General features: G+C 37.5%; 1 protein-coding gene across 3 annotated transcripts in view; it reads right to left on the reverse strand.

The window, feature by feature from the left end:
• LOC126484560 (trafficking protein particle complex subunit 8) overlaps positions 1-24,772 on the reverse strand; it is a 271,243-nt gene that overhangs the window by 138,362 nt on the left and 108,109 nt on the right. For 2 of the 3 annotated variants that reach the window (XM_050108119.1, XM_050108121.1), the window contains 3 exons: positions 9,330-9,508; positions 959-1,086; positions 645-838 (listed from right to left, as the gene is read on the reverse strand). In XM_050108119.1, coding sequence (XP_049964076.1) covers positions 645-838; positions 959-1,086; positions 9,330-9,508 — 501 coding nt within the window. The remainder of the gene's footprint in view (positions 1-644; positions 839-958; positions 1,087-9,329; positions 9,509-24,772) is intronic. The other variant, XM_050108120.1, reaches the window with a different exon arrangement.

The raw sequence follows: 24,772 nt of genomic DNA on the forward strand, positions 1-24,772 counted from the left end.
TAGTGTAAAGCAATTAATCATACCTCAGAAGACCCTTCTTCTATGAATTTGTAATCATTACACTCAATTGCAGTGTATTTCTTGCTTAATGGTATTTGTTGCTAGTAATAAAATTCCACTTCAGATAAATTTCAAATGTGCAATTTACACACTAACTCTAAGACAAAAATTACTTCAAAGTAAACTTTCCCTGCTTGATTGGGGGTTTATTTTCTTGTGCAAAAGTATTCGAATGTTCCCATTTGATATAAGGCAATAAAATGGGGAAAGTCAACAAATTCGAACAAAATTAATGACCTCTCTTACTAACCACGCCTTCTCCAAATTATCTCATTGTACTGATTAAAGATCTCAACATACATGTTAACTGTGTTACACAGATAATTGATGTCTGCAGACAGATTACTATTTTTAAATGCTATAGGTGAGTTACTCTTGACAAATATCAACTGAGTCATTTCATTAATAAACAAGAGGGAGTATTTAAATAACAATGAGTCAATATAACTGATGAAGATCATTTTTTCTGTAACAGAATGAAAAGAAAAGAGTGTTTAACACTCCAGAAGAGGATTTAGGAAGCCAATGTAGCACACAAAAATACAAATAATATAATATTTCAATGTTTCACAACACACCCTTACCTCTTCATCACTGTCCGGCTTAACAACAACAGCATCTATGCATTGTGTTTCAATTTCAACATTCTTTGTACTTTTGCTGGATTCATTACTTATCTCACTTTTACCATTTTTAAAGTTCCATAATAAATGAACATTCAAAAGAGGCAGTGGAATGTGTAAAGGATTCTTCAGAATTATTCTCACATATATTGGCTCTGTTAATGAGAAAGAGAACCAGTATACAGTTTCCCATTATACATCAACAAATTACAAGGCTAATTCTATTGATAATTTAGCATTATATGAACATAATATCAATCACAAAACCATCTTACCTCTCACAATAGCAATGGGTTTGGAGGTATTCACAGTCTCATTGGAAAAAAGTTGGAGTGTTGGTCTGAAGATCATCGGCAAAGTACCTTGTGCTTCATTTACTAATGTCTCTTCTAATTTTGTCCACCTATGTCAAGTAGAGACTGACATTCAAAAAAGAACAAACCAAAAATATTTACATCTATTTGATCACAATGTTAAAATTCAAAACCTGGGAGAGCAAATTAACTTAGTGTGCTTTAAGATTATAGGACTGAGTTACACCACCTTTTTACCAATGTTAGTTTTTTTCCCAAGCATATTTTAGCACATATGTGCAATTAACAGTGGATCTTATTTTACTGACAATTTGGAAGAGGAAGAAAAGATGTTTCATCATAACAATTGTTAGTGAAAGATAGGTCTAAAATTTATTGTGTCTATTGAAGTTTCTGTTTCTAAATTATTGGTTAGACAGATTTTTTTACAAGTTCCATTAAATGGTTAGACAGTAAAATCCAGAGTACGACATATGTCTGTGTTAAATGTGGATATAAATATCCAGTTACTGTTAATCCAGTATGGAGAAAGTAGGAACTGTGATGTACATTAAGAGGAGACACTAATAATAATAATAATAATAATAATAACAATAACAATAACAATTCCCATGGAGGCCCGGGAAAAGAACAGGCCTCCGGTACGTTCTGCCAGTCGTAAAAGGCGACGAAAAGAACAAACCACTAATAGGGCTAACCCCCCTTTTAGTGCGATTACTTGGTTCAGGACAGAACTAAAGAAGCCTCGGACAAGCGCCGTCATGGTCGGGGACGACGCTTGAACCCTATGCCCGCCCACAATGGTAACGACACTGCTAGCCAACTGAAAAATGATTCAAATCCAAATAGAGGTGTTTTGCAGGATATGCTTCCTGCAACCACCCTAGAAGGAAAACAAAGACAGAGGATGAGATGGTCAGATGAAGTTAATCGACACCTCATGTTCTGTTATTACCAAGCAACAAACCTAGGAACCAACACAACTGGATACAGATCACAAGTATACACAACATTTATTACCAGATACCAAGAATTAAAATTTTTAACAGAACAACGACTAGCTGATCAGATCCGTGTAATAATCAAAAATAACAGGATACCCCAGTCAGAATTAGAAAACATCAAACAACAAGTACAACAAATACTGGAACAAAATAATGTGCAATCAGAAGAAGAAGAAGAAAATACAGTAATGGACTCAAACATCCAGAGCAAACAAAAAAAGAACAACACGCATCAATTAAACAGTCAGAGGAAAACAAAATCTTAAGACAGCCACCAGAACAAGCACAAAGAGAACACGAAGTGACACACATGTTAGATATAGAAGAAAAATTTCAGCTGACATATATAGAATACAAAGACACAAATACAGACATTAGACCATTCTTGCATAGACCGCCAAATAACCCACAAGTCGAAACAACAATAAAAACTATCAACACAATCATACACAACAAAATAAATGGAAACACAACTATGGAAGAGTTACAACTACTGGTTTATATAGGAGCACTCACTACACTAAATATACACACTAGGCAGAGATCAGAACCAACCAACACACAGAAGAAACCCACAAAACCAGCATGGCAACACAGGCTACAGATCAGAATAGAAAAACTGAGAAAAGACATCGGACAGCTAAGACAATTTATAAGAAATGAAATGTCAGAAAAAAAAAAACCGAAAAAGGTTAGGTAAAATCCCACAACAAGAAGTGATAGAGCAATTAGACGAAAAGAAGCAGAAATTACAAGCATTGGCCAAACGACTTAGAAGATATAAAAAAAGTGAAAATAGAAGGAAACAAAACCAAACATTCAACACAAACCAAAAGAAATTTTACCAGACAATAGATAACACACACATTAAAATAGACAATCCACCAAACATAACAGACATGGAACACTTCTGGAGCAACATATGGTCAAACCCGGTACAACATAACAGGCATGCACGGTGGATACAAGCAGAAACAGATACATACAAGATGATACCACAAATGCCTGAAGTGATAATTTTGCAACATGAAGTCACCCAAACAATTAATTCTACACACAATTGGAAAGCCCCTGGAAAAGACAAAATAGCAAATTTCTGGCTAAAGAAATTCACCTCAACACATTCACATCTAACTAAATTATTTAACATAATAGAGTGAAACATCCCACGTGGGAAAAATATATCTAAAAACAAAGATGATGTGACTTACCAAACGAAAGCGCTGGCAGGTCGATAGACATACAAACAAACACAAACATACACACAAAATTCAAGCTATCGCAACAAACTGTTGCCTCATCAGGAAAGAGGGAAGGAGAGGGAAAGACGAAAGGATGGGGGTTTTAAGGGAGAGGGTAAGGAGTCATTCCAATCCCGGGAGCGGAAAGACTTACCTTAGGGGGAAAAAAGGACAGGTATACACTCGCGCGCACACACACACATATCCATCCACACATATACAGACACAAGCAGACATATCTAAAGACAAAGAGTTTGGGCAGAGATGTCAGTCGAGGCAGAAGTGCAGAGGCAAAGATGTTGTTGAATGACAGGTGAGGTATGAGTGGCGGCAACTTGAAATTAGCGGAGATTGAGGCCTGGTGAGTAATGGGAAGAGAGGATATATTGAAGAGCAAGTTCCCATCTCCGGAGTTCGGGTAGGTTGGTGTTGGTGGGAAGTATCCAGATAACCCAGACGGTGTAACACTGTGCCAAGAGGTGCTGGCCGTGCACCAAGGCATGTTTAGTCACAGGGTGATCCTCATTACCAACAAACACTGTCTGCCTGTGTCCATTCATGCGAATGGACAGTTTGTTGCTGGTCATTCCCACACAGAATGCATCACAGTGTAGGCAGGTCAGTTGGTAAATCACGTGGGTGCTTTCACACGTGGCTCTGCCTTTGATCGTGTACACCTTCCGGGTTACAGGACTGGAGTAGGTGGTGGTGGTGGTAGGGTGCATGGGACAGGTTTTACACCAGGGACGGTTACAAGGATAGGAGCCAGAGGTTAGGGAAGGTGGTTTGGGGATTTCATAGGGATGAACTAACAGGTTACGAAGGTTAGGTGGACGGCGGAAAGACACTCTTGGTGGAGTGGGGAGGCTTTCATGAAGGATGGATCTCATTTCAGGGCAGGATTTGAGGAAGTCGTATCCCTGCTGGAGAGCCACATTCAGAGTCTGGTCCAGTCCCGGAAAGTATCGCCCCATAACATGCCTACCAACAATATACAAAATATTAACTTCAGTCATTACACAGAAATTAATGACACATACAACACAGAACAAAATTATAAATGAAGAACAAAAAGGCTGTTGCAAAGGAGCACGAGGATGTAAAGAGCAACTAATAATAGATGCAGAGGTGACATATCAAGCTAAAACTAAACAAAGGTCGCTACACTATGCATACATTGATTACCAAAAAGCTTTTGATAGTGTACCCCACTCACGGTTACTACAAACACTGGAAATATACAAAGTAGATCCTAAATTGATACAGTTCCTAAACATAGTAATGAAAAATTGGAAAACCACACTTAATATCCAAACAAATTCAAATAATATCACATCACAGCCAATACAGATTAAGCGTGGAATATACCAAGAAGACTCATTAAGTCCTTTCTGGTTCTGCCTTCCTCTGTACCCAGTATCCAACATGCTAAATAATACAAATTATGGATACAATATTACTGGAACATACCCACACAAAATCACACATCTGCTATACATGGATGATCTAAAACTACTGGCAGCAACAAATCAACAACTCAACCAATTACTAAAGATAACAGAAGTATTCAGCAATGATATAAATATGGCTTTTGGAACAGACAAATGTAAGAAAAATAGCATAGTCAAGGGAAAACACACTAAACAAGAAGATTACATATTGGATAACCACAGCGACTGCATATAAGCGATGGAAAAAACAGATGCCTATAAATATCTAGGATACAGACAAAAAAATAGGAATAGATAATACAAATATTAAAGAAGAACTAAAAGAAAAATATAGACAAAGACTAACAAAAATACTGAAAACAGAATTGACAGCAAGAAACAAGACAAAAGCTATAAATACTTATGCTATACCAATATTGACCTACTCATTTGGAGTAGTGAAATGGAGTAACACAGACCTAGAAGCACTAACTACACTTACACGATCACAATGCCACAAATATAGAATACATCACATACATTCAGCAACTGAAAGATTCACATTAAGCAGAAAGGAAGGAGGAAGGGGATTTATCGACATAAAAAAACCTACATTATGGACAGGTACACAATTGAAGAAAATTATTTATAGAACGAGCAGAAACTAGCAAAATACACAAAGCAATCACTCATATAAATACATCGGCTACACCACTGCAATTTCATAACCACTTCTAAAACCCTTAGGATCTCATAACATCAACAGATACGAAGAAAGTAAATTGGAAAAAGAAAACACTACATGGCAAGCACGCGTATCATCTAACACAGCCACACATCGATCAAGACGCATCCAACACATGGCTAAGAAAAGGCAATATATACAGTGAGACGGAAGGATTCATGATTGCAATACAGGATCAAACAAACACCAGATATTACAGCAAGCATATTATTAAAGATCCCAATACTACAACAGATAAATGCAGACTTTGCAAACAACAAATAGAAACAGTAGATCACATCACAAGTGGATGTACAATACTAGCAAATACAGAATACTCCAGAAGACATGACAATGTAGCAAAAATAATACATCAACAGCTTGCCTTACAACATAAACTTATAAAACAACATGTTCCCACATACAAGTATGCAGCACAAAATGTACTGGAGAACGATGAATACAAATTATACTGGAACAGAACCATTATAACAGATAAAACAACACCACATAACAAACCTGACACCATACTCACCAATAAAAAGAAGAAATTGACACAACTAATCGAAATATCCATACCCAATACAACAAATATACAAAAGAAAACAGGAGAAAAAATTGAAAAATACATCCAACTGGCTGAGGAAGTCAAGGACATGTGACATCAGGATAAAGTTGACATTATACCAATTATACTATCAACTACAGGAGTCATACCACACAATATCCACCAGTACATCAATGCAATACAGCTACATCCAAACTTATATATACAACTACAGAAATCTGTAATTATTGACACTTGTTCAATTACCCGAAAGTTCCTAAACACAATGTAACATATACTGTACAGTTAAAAGGAAGTCACGCTTGATCAAGGTCCGCGTCACCTTCCATTTTTAACCAGACATAACATCTGAGACAAGAAAGAAATAACAATAATAATAGTCACAATAAACAGGGCTACAGCTGGCAATTTTGAATTACTTTTGACACAATTTGTGCATTATTTAACTTCTTGACTTCCAAGCAGAATGAGTCAGTAATAATGAAATTTAATTTTTTTAGAGCATTCTTATACTAGAGGTATACTTGGGCCCCTTGCCATGTCATATAATCTAGGTCCACTCATACAATTTGCAGCAATAATTAGAGGAGCTACTGACAGCATTTTTATAGATGCAATGAGACTGGAAAATCATACGGTAATTTCTATAATCAAGTGCTTCTCAGACCACGAAGGTTTACTCCTGATGTTCAGTAGCAGAGTGCATGTCACATAAAAACAATGGGGAAACTACAAGGGTAATAAATGTAAAAGGAGTTGAGAGAACTTCAAAAAAAATATAAAGAATACAGACTGAAAATGTGCGTTATTAAGCCCTGGTGTAAGTAAAAAATCTAATGCATTCCATAATTAGTCATAGACTATCATGACAACTGTTTTCCAAAGAAATTAAACTGTGAACACAGATTAAATGTACCTAAATCCTGGAATACAGAAGCGATAGAAATATCATATCAGCCCCTATCACTTTATATGGGAAAACATGCTACATAGTACATAGTCCGTATTTCAAAATGGACTGTCACTTGAAGAGGCTTGACAGATGATGCACCAGAATCAACAAATGCAAAATTACTCCCACTGGGAATATTTTGTAACTTGGCTACGATTTTTGATAATATGAGTCATCAAAAAGTTAAAAACAATATGGGATCAAACAGTGGTAAGTCCAGGATGGAATAACAATAATATTGTGAAAAAGATAGACTGCTACTCACCGTACAGAAAAATGCCGAGTCACCAACAGACACGATGAAAGTACTGCTATATACTTAAATATTTCGGCAAAAGGCCGCCCCTCCTGAAGTAGGGCCCCCCCCCCCCCCCCCCCCCACACACACACACACACACACAAAAAACCTGTCTCTGGTTGCTGTGGCAAGCCGGACTATATTATGGAATAGTATATGCAGCAAGTTCATGATTTTTATCTTATATGAATTACAGAAAGCAACGTGTATCAGTTCTGTGCCAATCACATAACAATGGGCATTCAGAATTTGAAGTTATCATATGTGGCATACCACAAGGTTCTATTTTGGGTGTTTTGTTGTTTCTAGTATACATAAATATCTTCAACTTGCAGTTTCAGAAGATGTAAATTTTTGGCCTTTTTGTGTACGATACAAGCATTTTTAGTGCTACATGCAGAACAGCTTCACCAGCACTAAAGAAAGAGCACACATCAAGCAGTATTAGCGTACACAGTCAGCAATAACAAATAATTGAGAAAAAAGTACCCAGGTCAAAACTAAATTAGATGTACAATGGTAGAATATGCAAGTTGAAAGTGCTGCATATAAATGAAATAGTACACGTACTTCAGGCCACTGATTATGCCTTAATAAACTGAGGTGAAACCAAGTCTGGTAAAACAAATACTACCTTTACTCAGTTGCATACAAATGGTCGTAATCTAAAAATCATTAACATAATATTAACTGCAACTGAGCACTGACATATCACCAACATTAAAGATGTTACTGAAAAAAGTTTTTCAGAATACAGAAATGTGTTATAAGAACTATATCTAGTGTCAATTCTAGAATGTTCTGCAGAGATCTCTTCAGAAAACAGAGTATTTTGGTAACTACTACATAAAATTAATATTCTTTGTTGTTACCAACATTTCTCTTATCTTAAAAAATAGTGGCAAATATAAATACCACTAGGACCAGAAACAAGCTCTACAAAGACTTCAAGAGGCTATCAATAGTACAAGAAGGAGTAATACACAAGGTTACCTATGTACTCAACAATCTACCAGAGCACGCTATGTATCAGGTAGATAATGTGCTGTTGTTGAAGACTGAACGAAAGAAATGGTTCAAATGGCTCTGAGCACTATGGGACTTAACTGCTGTGGTCATCAGTCCCCTAGAACTAAGAACTACTTAAACCTAACTAACATAAGGACAACACACACACCCATGCCCGAGGCAGGATTCGAACCTGCGACCATAGCGGTTGCGCCGCTCCAGACAGTAGCGCCTAGAACCGCTCGGCCACTCCGGCCGGCTACTGAATGAAAGAACTTCCGCACCTTCTTCTATTCCACTGAAGATTTTCTTCACACAAATTCTTAAATGTAATATTTTAGTTTGGTTTAGTTTATATTTAAAATTAGCCCTGTAATAAAGTAATGCCTCTGTATTACACTTAAATTAAATCTTCAACTTCTTTCATCCACATCAATAGCTAAGTGGTCAGCACAGCTGACTGCCATGTGGGGGACCCAGGTACAATTCCTGGTATGCCTGAGATTTTTTCCTTGGTGGGAGGACTGGTACGGGATGTGCTCAGCCTCATGAGGCTACTGAGGAGCTATTTAACCCATTAGTATTGGTTCAAAGATCAAGAAATGGTAGGACAGTGAACTGACGACATGCCCCTCCCTACTGCATCCGATGACACCACCAACAGAGGATTACATGGTGATCAGTTGGGCATGACTGGTACATGTAAAGACAGAATGTGGAACACACTGACTTATTTCCACACGCCAGAGACTACTCTGTAAAAGATCCATGGAATACAGCTTGTGCACCGTAATGTAATGTAATGTAAAATCCATGACATTGGTGCCCACATCATCTGCACTTATCAGTCAAGCAGTAACAGATTCTAATCACAGATTCAGAATCTATTGATAGATTTTTGTTCTTATGCACTCAAAAGTATATAACTGTGCCCCCAGCTGCGGGCCATTACTGCAGCCATTAAAATAGAAATATCACCAGTACTCTGTGCAGAAACCTTCACACAGTTAGTATGTATATGAGGCAACTAGCCACATGTCTCGAATCATTCTTTTGGGATAATATATGAAGTATGTGAAAGAGATAAAAATTAAGATTTGAACATACCTTCTGTTGTCAGACTGATCATCTTCAAATTTAACACCAGTTGCGTAGACTATGGCTGCTTCACTTGAGGGTGTTGATGTTAACGAACCAAGTAAAACTTTGATGCTGTCATTGTCCACAACTGGTAGAGGAAGAACAGTTAAATTGTCCGACACATTGCGCTCCTCTGCCATTAACTGCTGGAAAATTAGACACACACATACACACTAAGGACAATTGTGAGCACAATTCTTACTACTTGAATATATACACAAAGCAAAATCAATGTACTGACTATTACAAACAAATTTTAGGTAAAAACTTTTGAACCTAAGTTTTTACTGTTTTGACGGCTATGATCTGCGACAGACGTCTATTATAGATTCTAGCTCCAAAAGAACCCAAGTATATTTGGTATAAAGGTTCTTATACTCCTATCACTAACCTTTAAATCAGAAGATAGGCACACATTGTTTGAAAATTGTTTCCAGTTCTTGGGAAGGACTTATAATAATTGTGCTGTGACCCCTCCATTCCCAGTCATTCATTTATTTAAAAAATGCTGCAAGGTTCTAGCTGTCATCATCGCCCCCATCATCACCAAGATTAGCTTTGCATGGTGCACAACTTTAGCACCCTTACACACATAGATAATACAACACTGCAGGTGACAAATAGAAATTTATCTTGAAAAGTAGAAAAATACCAACATCAGTTATCTATGTCAGTCTCATTTACAACTAACATCGAAGGCATAATTGGTGTGTTTACACCTGATCTTCAAGCACATATAGTTGAGTTTTTTCAGATGTAGCAGCTGGATGAAAGTCATCAGTTTTATATCTCTTTTTTGCTCTCCAATAGTTACAATATATCATGTTTATCAGATACACTGCTGAAGTTTATAAATTGTGATAAAATTGCTTAGATAGGTTTCCAGTAATCTGAACACAATATACAGTTACTGCATACATAAACTTGTAACACTGAATTGTGTATCAAAACATAAATAGCCCAAACAGTGTATAAATAAGGATAGGTAGAGCATCGTAAGTCAAAAATCACCCAAACAATTCCAGAGTGCAGATGACAATTCTAAGAAAACAACTAAATTAAATAATTCATCACAATTCAGATATTAAGTACTTAGTATTTATTTCCTATTTTTGCAGTTTTTACATACACATCGTAAATTTAAATTCTTAGATACTATATTTTATAACATATTTATGTAACTGAGTCGCAGGTGACTTCTGGTTTTCATCCTTTTTATTGCTACAGCAGAAACAGCTGTACCTTGTTACCAATAATTAACCAGTGGGTCAGTGAAGCTTTTAGAAAGCTCACTGCAACTGTATTTTATCGTTTTGTTCTTTTTTGTATGAAAATTTCTCATTCTACATATAGGTTCACTTTTTAGCCTTTATTTATGTCACTAACCTGGTTATTGTCTGTATTGTCAAAAGCATGTTATGTGACACATATGTAGATACCAAATGCAAATTTACCCAGTGTGTTTTATTAAAACACAATTATATATTCCTTGAATCTGGTCTTTAAGTTTGGCCTGTCTGCCCTACATATTGTAGTAGACACACGTTACACTTTATCTTACAGATGGCAGAATTGGAGAATTTATTAGTATTTGTTTTTATGATGTGCAGTGTCTTACTAAATGATGTGTTGTTGGAGGATAAAGACGTTTTTATATTGTATGATATAAACCCATCAGCAGGTGTTTTTTTTTTTTTTTTTTTGTTAAATAACACCAATATATGGAACGCACACTCTCCTGGTGTCAGGTGCATTGTCTTGAATTTTGTTATTGGTTATCAATTTTTTAATTACTGAAATATACGAAGACAGCGCCACCCTCAAGCTAAATGTTGATGTTAACACCATAATGGTTTAGTAGGCATTGTGCTTTTCAATATATTATGCTACTGGCTTTCTCTGACATTTGAACCCAGCCAGTTACAGGGGGAGCTACTGTTTAAAAAATTGAATCAAGAGTCACAGTGCAGTTTGACATATTTCACACTAACAATCCATGAATACAGGTGAAGGAAGCAATAAATGACAAAAAAGTTCTAGCAGTGGCAGGACTGAATCCTGGGTGTTTGGATTTGTTGTCTTACACTTTCCCACCTAACCACTGAGTTTATCTATGAGAAAAGGTTTGAACTAATTTGCAGTAGATATTTGTCTTGCTGTTTCAAAGTCAGTTTGGTACTCTTATTAGTGGGTGGCATTTTGAGTGACCTGTGCAGCACAGAGCAATGCGCTGCTAACATGTGAGCATGTAGGTCGCAGTGCACAAATGTATCTGCTGCTGTTTAAGTTTTCTGTAAATGTTAAGAACGTGTTCATCTGTTTGCCCAGAAACAGTGAGGCCAAAAAGATATGAGGCATGCAGCTGCTTTGCTTTGCTTTGTTTCTGTCAAACAACTGCAGCTTTCCAAAAAACATTTCAACGTGGATGAAATAACAGTATAGTAAATAACAAAAATGATTCTTAAAGGATGTGTTTGCCACAATAAGGATGTTAAAAGTTAAGGATAGCCACATTCTTAGTACTAAAATTTTGAGGTCAAAAAGAGAATCTGAAAGAAGAACTATAATACTCCTGAGGAGTTTCCTGTCATCACCTAAAACAAAGTGTACATTCACATATAAAGTCTTGGACTGCCATGTCATTACTAAACAATCTCCTTTCTACCGTCACGTAGTGTAAAGATGTTTGCAAACCACAACCATCACACAATGGTCTGTCTTTGTGTCTGAAAAAGAAACAATGCAACAAGGTCTAATTCAGTAGAGCGTTAGAACAGCATTCCTACCTGCCTCATGTCGAAGATGGCATTTTCTGTACTCCACATTTTATATTGTTTTAATACGATATACAGGAATACTAACACTATAGTGTTCATCTTTGGTACGCTAATGCAGAAGGTGTGAAGAAACCAGCTAAGTGCAAAATCCATGCATTTCAGACATTTATTTAATTATATTTGTGTGTATAAGCTGATTCCTGGTAGATCCAGTGTGTCAAAATAAAATCACATGTGTCAGGTGTGTTCACTTTGAAAACCTGGGTCCTAAAACTTCATGTAAAATTTAAATGTGTTTTCCATGTTAATTATATCAAAGCGTGTGCACTTGTCATGGTATGCTGAGTAGTTTTGAATGTTGAGTGCTACGAAAAATGAAATTTCAGCTGTGGCATCATCTGAATTCTACATTTATGCTTTAAACAACTTTAGTAGTAGTATCTTCATTCAAAAATAATCTTTCATGACAAATTTCAGTTTTTATCCCTATAAATATAGATATATTTCTGAGAATTTTTGGAAGTTTTTAGAGCTGTGCATAACATATTTCATAGTATATCAGAGTTTGTTACTTACAGTTTCTATTTCAGCAACAGCATACACTGATGAGCAAAACATTATGACCACTGCCCACTGCAACATTTGATGCTGTCTGGTGGTATTGCAGGCACGTGATGCCATAACAAAATGAGTGTAAGTGGAGCAGACATGGATGTGGGATCACCCTAGCAAAGATATGGGCTGCAAGTGGGGAAATACATTGAGATAAGCAACTTTGACAAAGGGCTAATTATAATTACACAGGGCCTGTGAACGAGTATCTCGAAAATGGTAAAGCTGGTCGAATGTTCATGTGCTACTGTCATTATAATCTATGTAATGAGGTAGAAGGGCAGTGAAACTACCACTAGGCACAAAATGGTTGGACATCCACAACTTCACAGAACATGAGACCAGAAGTCTCATGTGCCTTTTAAAGTAGGATAGATGGCGATCTGTCCGAATTCTGCTGAAAGAGCACATTGCTGGTGCACGGACAAGTGTTTTGGAGCACACCATTCATCACACATTGTCGAGCATGGAGCTCTGCACCAGACCATCTCTACATGTTCATGTGTTCATCCAATGGTACCGTCACTTACGACTGCAGCGGACTATTGGGATTTGACCTTTGATCAATGGAAACATGTTGGCTCTTTGAGTGAATCACACTAGGTCGATGGTCAACCTCACAAATACAGTTATCAAGGTGAATGGCAGCTCAAAAAGTGCTGTGTGCAACAAACACAGGCTGTTGGGAGCAGTCTTATGCTTTCTCCTGTGCTTGCATGAGATTTGTAGTAGTAATCAAAGACACGCAGACAGGTTTGAGGAGCACAGTGAGCACATGTAGTTGTCTCAGTGACCAAATTCACCTGATGTAATTCTAAAAATTCCATTTGGATCACTATTGAGTGCCATCAGAACATACGCAAGTCAGCGACCCTTTATTTACACAAATTGCACAAGCTGTGCATAGGCATATAATGCCACACAACTCCACAAACCTACCAACAAATTGTCAGACCCTTGATTATGTAGAATCAATGATTTATTTCATTTCAAAGATGGATGAGCTATTAGGCAGTCAATCATAATATTTTGGCTCATCAGTGTATTTTATCTGTATTTATTGTAAATTAAAGCTGATGTCTAGCTTGTTCATGACCAAACAATAAAAAAATAAAAATTAAAAAAAAATTTGTCTCCCCGATTTTACTGTTGTCATGGAAGTTGCTGTGAATGGGTGTGTTGAGATGGCTACCAAGGCTCGTGAACCTCAAGCACTATCCTCTCCTCTGTTTACTGTCTGCTCTACATGAAGTACAAGACCTATCACTCATCTACTTGACTGTGAATGATGTGTCACTGGTGAGGCTAAGTGTCCTGTATAATTAAGACAGGGGCCATGGAGAACTCAAGAGTGTCACAGCTGTCCTCAATAAAACACATTTGAAGTGCTGTGTTCCACTGCAACTGAAATTAAGTCAGTGAAACTCACTTAACATGTTAGGAAACCTGCTATCTCCAACGTGAAGATGAGGCAAATGCAAACTAGCTGGGGTCTATAAATTACTGGCAGTTCCAATGTATGGTGGATGGTGGTACCCTTTGGAAAATGGCAGCATGGAATGGAAAGGAAAACAAGGTAAACTTGTTGAAGGAGCTATTCTGGCAACTAGTGTGGGAACAGCTTACAACTAACTGCGGATTGTGGGCACATTGAAAGCAACAATGCCTCTCATCTGGATTCAGAGGTCATACTTTTATCACTCCAATGAGTAGCAGAGTAGGTTGAGAAGAACAGCCTTGATCAAGTTTTAAGGAAGCTCATAATCCGTAGCAATGTCAACCGAACTTATTGTGAACCCCTGGTTCTGAGTCAGGTGGAGTACTTGAATTAGAGTTTGATAACTCTGTGAGAAACTAGGCTGTAACTCCCTAGACATCTGTCATAGGACTGAGAACTGTAGTATTGCATTAAATGGGTCAGGTTTGTACCACACAAAAGGGGCTGCTACAAAAATTGCTAACTGTGTGGGGTACACACCAGGGTTTTGTTTCTAGATTAGGTGACTTTTCAGCCATTCCAGATTACAATAACTGTAGGAGACCCCAAAGTATCAGTATACAATCAGAAGAAATGTCCTCACAGGTTAGAGCATTAAAATCCTAATGATTAATAACTAAAGCATTTGCAACAAAGTGTTAGAATTTAAAGTGTTCACATACTACTAGGTACAGAAAGCCTCTTAACATTATAAATTGACAGCAGTGAGATTTTTGGGGTAATTTAAATGTATGACGAAAGGAGGTGTGGCTCGCGATTTCCATACTGGGGAAGGTTGCAACTAACCTTGACCTGAGGCTATGCTACATATCAGTCTGTCACTATAACCAGGGGGATAGATTGGATGGAATAGGAGGGATAGATGGGATGGAATGAGATGGGATGGGAGGGAGGGAATGGTAATATTGCACTCTAGCCAAATTTTTTACATGCTGCATCTTTTTTCCGTTTCATAACAACTACTAAATAACATCAAAAGCTAACTGCAAGATAAAATCTATAGGCAGGTTATCTATCCCACAATGTCACATTTCCCAACAATTTACCACAACAAATTGTATTGAAAGCCATGTTTTGGAGGAATCTTTAATGTGGCATATGTTAGCTTTGCTGCTTGCTTTATGTTTTTGGTATTTTCATTTTTAAACTTCAGACGTTTAGTGTTATGTAAGCTGAAACTGTGGAGTCTATAAGTTTGCCTGACAAAACAGTGATGTTTCCATGATTTCACATATCTTGTGCTGTGATTGGCTGACATGACTTGGCTAAGTAACTGCCATGTCATTTACACACCATATTCGTCATATTTACAGTTGTGTATTATAAAAATATGCATCATAAGTGACACAGCACACAAAATCACTCAGCAGCAATGTATATTGGTTTGTGCTACTATACCCTTGTCTTGATTTATACAGTTCTTGTTCTTTATTTTTGTTTACATCGGATCTGGGCATACCAAGTTCCTTCACTTTCATCTTAACTGCATGTTCCAAAAATTTACCAGATAAATTGCACATTGACATCATATTGTGTTGTTTTCAAACTTGGGGTATGCTGCTGTTACGTGTAAGAAAGCAAAACTCACGAAACTTATGCATAATACACTCACAAAAAGAAACTTGCTAATAATGCACATTACCTGCAATCAGCAAGCAAAGAAACCAAGTAATGGAAGATCTTTCATACGCAGGGTATGTTTTGCATACTTTTTTCTCTAATCATTCATGAAACTCTTCCTAGGTGGTGATACTTATGCTACCATACTGCAGAGTACTCTAGCAAGACATTTGCAAACTATAGCCAATGTCAGAAACAAAAATACTGTCCAAAGTACTATCAAAGCACGTCAAAGCATAATAGAGATATATAGAGACAGGGATTTGATAGTGAAGTTTCAGCAGCTCTGTTCATTCCCTTTGGATGTATAAGCGGTGAAATGTGAATATTGTGTGCAGGTTGGTAGGACACCCTCAGGCTAGAACACCAGAGCCTTCTGGATGCCCATGACAGCTGTACTCTGAGGCAGCTATGCCCCCAAACCTCTGCTACATATAGCTAAGCAACATTTCAAGGTGCAGTCTTAAGAGTAGTTACTACTTATTCGAGAAACATTTCTCAGTATCACATACCAAGCCCTAAAAAATTCTGTAAAACATTATTTAGAAATGCATTTCAATGCACATTTTGGGGCAGCTCCACTTCAGAGCATTTAATTATGAGCCGCACCTGGTTGAAATGGTAATCTAATGGGAAATGTAGGTGATGTATTTTTCACAGTGGACAAGAAACTCAATTCCTCTGAGATAGAAATTGAAGCTGTATGGGAGATTGATTGGACAAGATTTAGCATGAAAGATGGGCATTAACTTGTAATTAGATATTTTTAACAACCAACAGACTCATTCCCAGATGTAAACAAAAACTTTAGAGAAAAACTTCAGTTCAGTAATACACAAGTTCCACAATAACAAAATCATTGGATGAGGCCTTAATCATTCAATAATCAAATGGGATAGTTACAGTTATGTAAGCAGTGGGCAACACAGAGTTCAGAACCTTAATCAAGATGAAAATACATTATCTCTAATGGAAACAAATAACACATCCTCTTACAGCATGCCCTCACAAGTGACCATGAAATAATTGTTGTAACAATGATGTCAAAGTACAATGGACAACTAAAACAGTTAGAAAGAGCAAACTAGACACAGAGGCCGAGTGGCATTTCTCAAAGAGTCAACACACATTTAGCTCTGGACAGGAACATCTATAAGAACATTGGCTCAAGATTAAAAGAACCGTTGACCATGCGCTTGATAGATAAGTGCACAGAAAAAAAAGAATTATTTTTTAAAAGCTATATATTTTCAAATTGTTTACAAAACAACATTATCCCCTTCAAAATACCCTGCGTTACAACTAATACATTTGTCCCACTGGTGCTTCCACTGTTCAAAACATTTTTTGTAGTCATCTTTAGAAATGTCTGACAGCTCCTCCCTTTAATTTATATGATTAAATTAAGACAACATAAGCATAAATAGCATTAGGCAGTATTCTGATACTATTGTTGATATACTACACAGATTAAGTTTCTATGACTTCCTTCTGTTTCCTTAATGTGTAACTTTACCCGTGTCATACCCCTGGAGGCTTTCCTTGTTGATGTGGTCTACAGAACACTAATGCACAAATGAAGGTAAAAATACAGAAGATTGAAGAAAATCAACCCTTCCTATGAATCTGCTAACTGTATTCATCTCTTGGTCTCCCTCTACAATTTTTACCTTCATGCTTTCCTCCAGTACTAAACTGGTGATTCCCTGATGTCCCAGAATGTGTCCTAACAACCAATCCTTCCTCCTAGTCAGGTTGTGCGACAAATTTCTTTTCTGCCCAGTTCTATTCAGTATTCCTAATCAGTTGTGTGATCTTCCCATCTGATCTGCATTCTTCTGTAGTATCACATTTCAAAAGCTTTTATTCCCTTCTTGTCTAAAGAGTTTATCATCCATGTTTCACTTCCACACATTGCAACACTCCATACAAATATTTTCAAAAAAAGACTTCCCAACACTCAAAACTGTATTTGATGTTAAAAAATTTGTCCTGTTCAGAAATCCTTTTCTTGCCAGTGTCACTCTACATTTTATGTCCTCTCTACTTTTGCCATCATCAATTACTTTTCTCCCCAAATAGAAAACTCGTCTACTTTTAGTATCTCATTTCCTAATCTAATTCTCCCAGCATCATGTGATTAACTCCATTATCCTTTGTTTTGTTTTTGTTGATGTTCATCTTACATCCTCCTTTCAAGGCACTGTCCATTCTGTTCAACTGTTCTTGTTGGTCATGTGCTGGCTCTGACAGAATGACAATGTCACTGGCAAACCTCAAAGTTTTTATTTCTTAGCCCTGCACTTTAATTCCTGCTCCAAATTTTTCTTTGGTTTCCTTTACTGCTTGCTCAATATTGCTTGCTCAGATTGAATAACATCAGAGATAAGCTACAACCCCTTCTCAGACCCTTCTCAACCAATGCTTCCCTTTTACACCTGCTATCTTTAGAATTTGAAAGAGGATATTCCAGTCAACATTGTAAAAGCTTTCTCTAAGTCTGCAAATGCAATAAACATAGATTTGCCTTTCCTTAACCTATCTTCTATAAGAAGTCATAGGATCAGTATTGCCTCACATGTTCCAACATTTCTCCGGAATCCAAACTGATCTTCCCCAAGGTCGGCTTCTGCCAGTTTTTCCATTCTTCTGCAAAGAATCAGTGTTAGTATTTTGCAACTGTGACTTATTACAATGATAGTTTGGTAATTTTCACACCTGTCAGCACCTGCTTTCTTTGGAATTGGAATTATTACATTATACTCTAAGTCTGAGGGCATTTCACCTGTCTCATACATCTTGTTCACCAGAGGGAAGAATTTAGTCATCGGTGGCTCTCCCCAGGCTATCAGTAATCCCAATGGAATGTTGTCTACTCCTGGGCCTTGTTTCATCTTAGGTCTTTCAGTGCTCTGTCAAATGCTCCATATAGTATCATATCTCCCATCTCATCTTCATCTAAGTCCTCTTCCATTTCCATAATATTATCAAGTGCTTCTCCCTTGCATAGACCCTCTACTCACTCCTTTCACCTTTCAGCTTCCAGTTCTTTGCTTAGGTCTGGTTTTCCACCTTAGCTCTTGGTATTAATACAGCTGTTTCTCTTTCTCTGAAGTTCTCTTTAATTTTTCAGGAGACAGCATCTATCTTTTCCCTAGTGATATATGCTTCAAAATCCTTAGATTTGTCCTCTAACTATTCCTGCTTAGCCATTTTGCACTTCCTGTCAATCTCATTTTGTAGACATTTGTATTCCTTTTCAATCGCTTCATTTACTGCGTGTTATATTTTCTCCTTTCATCATTTAAATTCAATATATCTAATGTTACCAAAGGATTTCTTCCGGCCCTCGTCTTTTTACCTACTTGATCCACTGCTGCCTTCACTATTTCATCTCTCAAAGCTACCCATTCTTCCTCTACTCTTATCGTCAATAGTTCCCTAATGCTCCCTTTGCAATTATCTGGTTCTTTCAGTTTATACAGGCCCCATCTCCTTAAATTCCTACCTTTTTGCAGTTTCTTCACTTTTAATCTACAGTTCATGGCCAATAAATTGTGGTCAGAGTTAACATCTGCCCCTGGAAATGTCTTACAATTTAAAATTTGGTTCTGAAATCTTTGTCTTACCATTATATAATCAATCTGAAACCTTCAAGTGTCTCCAAGTCTCTTCCTTGTACACATCCTCCTTTCATGTTTCTTAAAACAAGAGTTAGCTATGGTCTGTGCAAACTTGTATGAGACAGCTTCCCCCCCCCCCCCCCCCCCCAGTCCATATTCACCTATTATTTTTCCTCCTCTTTCTTTTCCTACTATAGATTTCCAGGTCCCACGACTATTAAATTTTTGTCTCCCTTAATTATCTGAATAACTTCATTTATCTCATCACACATTTCTTCAGCCTCTTCATCATCTGCAAAGCTAGTTAGGATATAAACTTGTTTTACTGTGGAGGGTGAGAGTTTTGTGTCTACCTTGGCTACAACAATGCATTCACTGTGCTGTTCATAGCTGCTTATCCACGTTCCTTTTTTTTCTCTTCATTATTAAACCTACTCCTGCATTACCCCTAACTGACTTTGTATTTATAACCCTGTATTCACCTGACCAAAAATCCTGTTCCTCCTGCCACCAAACTCTGCTAACTCCCACTACATCTAACTTTAACCTACCCATTTCCATTTATAAAATTTTCTAAGCTGCTTGCTCAATTATGGTATTTAACATTCCACACTCCAATCCATAGAACATCAGTTTTGTTTCTCTTAGTAACAACATCCTCCTGAGTAGCCCCACCCGGAGATCCGAATGGGGGACTACTTTAACTCAGGAATATTTTAGGCAAGAGGATGCCATCATCATTTAACCACAGGTTAATCAAGTCAAAACAAGCATAAGAACAGCTGTGTGACAAGTGTTCAATGAATTTGAAAAACAAGCTTTTAAATGTCGGATGGTCAAATAAGGCTGAACAGTTCTCGTACCCCATTAAGCCAACTAATGGATCAAAGTAATTTTTCCACAAGGTTATTTGTCATTATGGCAGATGATAATATGAAGACTGAAACACTAAATACTGTCTTCCAAAATTGATTCACCTAGGAAGATTAAAAGGCATTTCTTGCATATGATTTTTGCACAGACTCGAATATGATATATATCTATAAGTGAGCACAGAAGTGAAATCTTGCTCAAGACATTTTATAATAAAAAGTCAAGTCTCACTTTTAGAAATAGACCATAAAAGGCTGCTGGGCTAATGGAGCATGTCATTTAACTGCAAATCAGTAACAAGTCACTCCAATCTGTTAAGCGACACTAGAGTGTTGTAATGACACACCTCACTTTCCTTCGCATAACCCCAGTAATCTGGAATGCTAAATTTAGGGAATGAGACGGCCATGTCACCTTGCCAACGAAGGATATCACACAGTTTGGAAATGTATGTTTGATTATAGTCTTCTTTGACATGCTGTTGCATGCAAAAAACTCCTCTCTAGAAATAAAAACTGTCACTGAAACAACTTACTATGTCAGTTTTATTATGTTGCATTCTACTTGGGCATGCCAACCAACAAGCTGTTTGTTTGCATGAATGGCCACCGACAAACTGTGGCCAAAAAACAGCTGGACTAGTTGGTGAGCATGCTGCCAAACACAATGTTTTTCACTTCTATGACTGCTTCACAGTCTGCGCCATCTGGATCCTTCCAACCAACACCAGCTTTTCTGAATTGTGCACTTGGGAACTCTATGTTCCCATAACCCCACTCCTGGCCTCGACCTTCATTTGTCACTGTCCTTCATCCACTTATCTCCTTCCCTGCTCCCATTCCAGCAGTACACAGCCTTCTATTCCACCAACACACCCACAGTCCTTTTAATTCTCTCCTTTCCCAGTCCCCCCCCCCCCCAAATCATGCCACAATCTAACTTCCCGAATGCACCTAACTGCCCTACCCTGTCCCCACCACATCCCTGTATGCTCCTACAAGCAGCACTTTACTGCCCCCCCCCCCCCCCCCCCCCCCCGCACCATCCACCTCCCTACTACAGCCGTCAATTCACATACATTGACCAGATCACTTCTCCCATTATCTGCAGTTGCGGCCAGCGACAGTAGTGATGTGTGTGAGATTTGTGCTTGGGTGTACGAGCAAGTATTGTTTACTTTAGAAGAAGGCCTTTTGGCCAAAAGCTCAAACATTTAGCAGTCTTTTGTTGGGTGTGTCTGCAACTCAACATGTCCAGTACATGGTGAAGAGCAATCTATCCTTCTCATAATACTATCGTTATTCCATCCTGGATTTTCCATTGTTTCATTTGCTACTTCACTGATAGCACCTATACACCATTTACGTAATGTATCCGTTGTCACTGAGGTTGGACTGTAATAGGAAGATGTATGCAATTACGGTTTACATCTACAGTAAAAGACTAAATTGTTAGTGTTTCAATATGTGAACTAGAAACAGGCCTTCTTTGCCAGAATAGTATGTGCATTGCACAGTACCCCTCTGCACAAAGAAACAATTACAGAATATGCACGAAAAAGAACGTAAGGATTTCTAAGTAAGAGACAACAGAGTCAAAAACCAATGAATTACTGGCTTACAGGCTACAAAATTTTCTAACATGCACACCAATGCACTGAACTGTTGACAAGTTCTGCAGGAATAGATAGATAGATATTCAGCGATCACAGGCCCTGCAGACCACGCGCTGCTTCCACAAACTGCCTCCATTCCTTCCTGTTTTGTGCCAAGTTCCTCCAGGTGTCTTCAATTCCCAGGGCTGCTAGGCCCTTCACTAGCTTGTTCACTTAGCGCTGCCTTGGTCGTCCAATGGGGCGTTTGGTTTTTGGTTTCCCCGCTAGCGTCATCTTCGCCTGTCTTCCATCTGGCGTACGGGCTACATGACCCACCCATTGTATTCTTTTTGCTTTTTATCTTCTGTAGGATAGTTGGTTGTCGCATCAGAAGGTAGATTTCCTCGTTTTTCCTCCTCCTCCATTCTCTGTTATCTAAAACTTGTCACCATATCTTCCTCATTACTCTTCTTTCAAATATTAACAGTTTTTCCCCTTTCTCACTTAGTCATGCTCCATGTTTCTGAACCGTACATTACTGCTGGGCATATCACTGTGTTGTAGATTTTAATCTTAGTGTTCACTGAGATCGATTTTAAGCCTAGTGTCTCTCTAAAGGAATGCATGCATTTAATTCCCACTGCTATTCTTTTCTTGATGTCCATTTTTATGTTGTTGTCTGTGGTAAACCAAAATCCCAAGTGTTTGAACTGGTGTAATCTCTTGAACCTCTTGCCATCTATCTTAAGAAATTCTTCCTGCTCTTGTCTTCTTCCTAATTGCTGTGAACTCTGTTTTGTCTCGATTTACTTTGAGCCCTACCTTCTGTGTATAATTGTCAGAAATATATAAATTTTAATATACGAAAATTTGTAATTTTTTAATGATAATTTTCTGCTTATAAGTAAAGTAAGGGTATTTCAAAGAGACTCATCTAATTTAATAAGCCTGTATCTTCTATACAAATGAAGATAGAAACTTGAGGTGAACATAAGATTATGCATGGAAACTGAAAGTCTACATTGGCATCAGGTGTAAGTTGCTGGTTCACATGGTTACCAGCAAAGGTCTCCTTTGTAGAGGTAGCTAGCTCACACACTTTTTTACTCCCCAGCTAGTTTTACTCTTCGTATAATTGCTAATCTTGGAATCAAACAAATCAACCTCCTGACATATTTTGGATTTTTCCACTCAATAATGTGCTGTGGAATAATTTTCTGGGGTAATTCATCACTTAGAAAGAAAGTATTGATAGCTTAAAGGTGAGCAGTAAGAGTAATATGTGTTGTTCTTCCTTGGGTGCCACGTAAGTACCTCTTCAAGAAGCTACACATTTTAATTGCATCACCACAATACATAAATTCACTAACAAAATTAATCATAAATAATTAATCACAATTTTAGAAGAACAGTGATGTCCATACCTAAATCACTAGAGGGAAAAATGCCCTTCATTACTCATTATTAAAGTTGTCAGTGGCTCAGAAATGTCTGACAGATATCGAAGCAAGTTTTAAATCCAACTTAAAATCATTACTCCTGAGCAATTTTATTGCATTGATGAAATTCTACTTAAAAACTGGTAATGGAGGGGGAGGGGGGAGGAATCTAACTAATCAACCAACGTGCATCCAACTGAGATGGTAATAAAAAGCATTTTGTGTTCTCAGTTTCAAAAGGTGTGATCCAATTACAGTTGTGCATTGTTATTTTCATCTAAAGTCTGGCACAACACTCCTCAGTGATGGACAAGCTGTATGGGATATAGAGATGTCACATTACACTTTTGGCTTCGGAGGTCATATGATCTCACAATATGTGATTTTGTTTGGTGGTGGTTTATAGTAGACTCCATCAACGTGTCACCCCTTCCAACAACTTAAGGTTAACTGTGACACCACATAGCAACAGCCATGAATACAGGAACTCTGGACATGCTCAGCAAAGTAACAGAGGAGTTTGATTATTACTGGACGTTTGTCCTGTGTCTGGTGGAGGGTTAAATGGAAACTCTCATCCTAAACATAACTGTAAAAAGTGACATGAAGTTGTATGTGCAAGCATGTAAAATATATGCCCTCAAAAAAATCATAGTTCTCTTGTAAATAAATTTGTAGACATAGCATACATTAAAATTCATCCCAGTTTCTACGCTCATTCATGTAGAAGATGCAGCCTCATTAAATTAGATGAAACTTTCTGGAACACCCTGTACTTCAGTCACTAAGCTTACTTATTCATCACTTAAATACCACAAATATTTAATTGTTTTAGGCTGCTAAAAAACAGTTCATGGAAACACTTTTCTTAAAAATAATGAGAAAATAAAATTTGAAGATGAATTTAAAAAAATCAGAATTACTTAATTTGAAGGATGCTACCTAATGTGCAAACTGAACTACTCGTGGTAGACACATGCCAGGAATGAAATGAAGTGGCACGTTTTTGCATGCACAACATTAGAAATTCACCTTTGGACTGATTCTAACAGTTGCCAACTATCTGATCAGTTTTGAGCCAATGCTTTAACAACTTACTGCTACTCAAGAACAGTTGGAAGTAGTCACTAGAGCTGCACAAAATCTCTTTTTTGCACTGCCTGTATGTAGTTAAAGAAGGCAACAGCTTCTTTCAAAGTAGCAGCCTTCTGTCTAATTTTCTGATTTAATTTAACTACCATAAGCATAGACATCAATTGGCAGTATAGTGATAGTTTACTGTTAATACAGTGGAAACAAAGTGTCTACGATATGTTTGTCTTTTGTTAGTGTATACAGTGACTTATTCCACATCCCTAAAGGTTCTCCTTCTTG

This window comes from Schistocerca serialis, chromosome 6, assembly GCF_023864345.2.
Source record: "Schistocerca serialis cubense isolate TAMUIC-IGC-003099 chromosome 6, iqSchSeri2.2, whole genome shotgun sequence".
Classification (NCBI taxonomy): Eukaryota; Metazoa; Arthropoda; class Insecta; order Orthoptera; family Acrididae; genus Schistocerca; species Schistocerca serialis.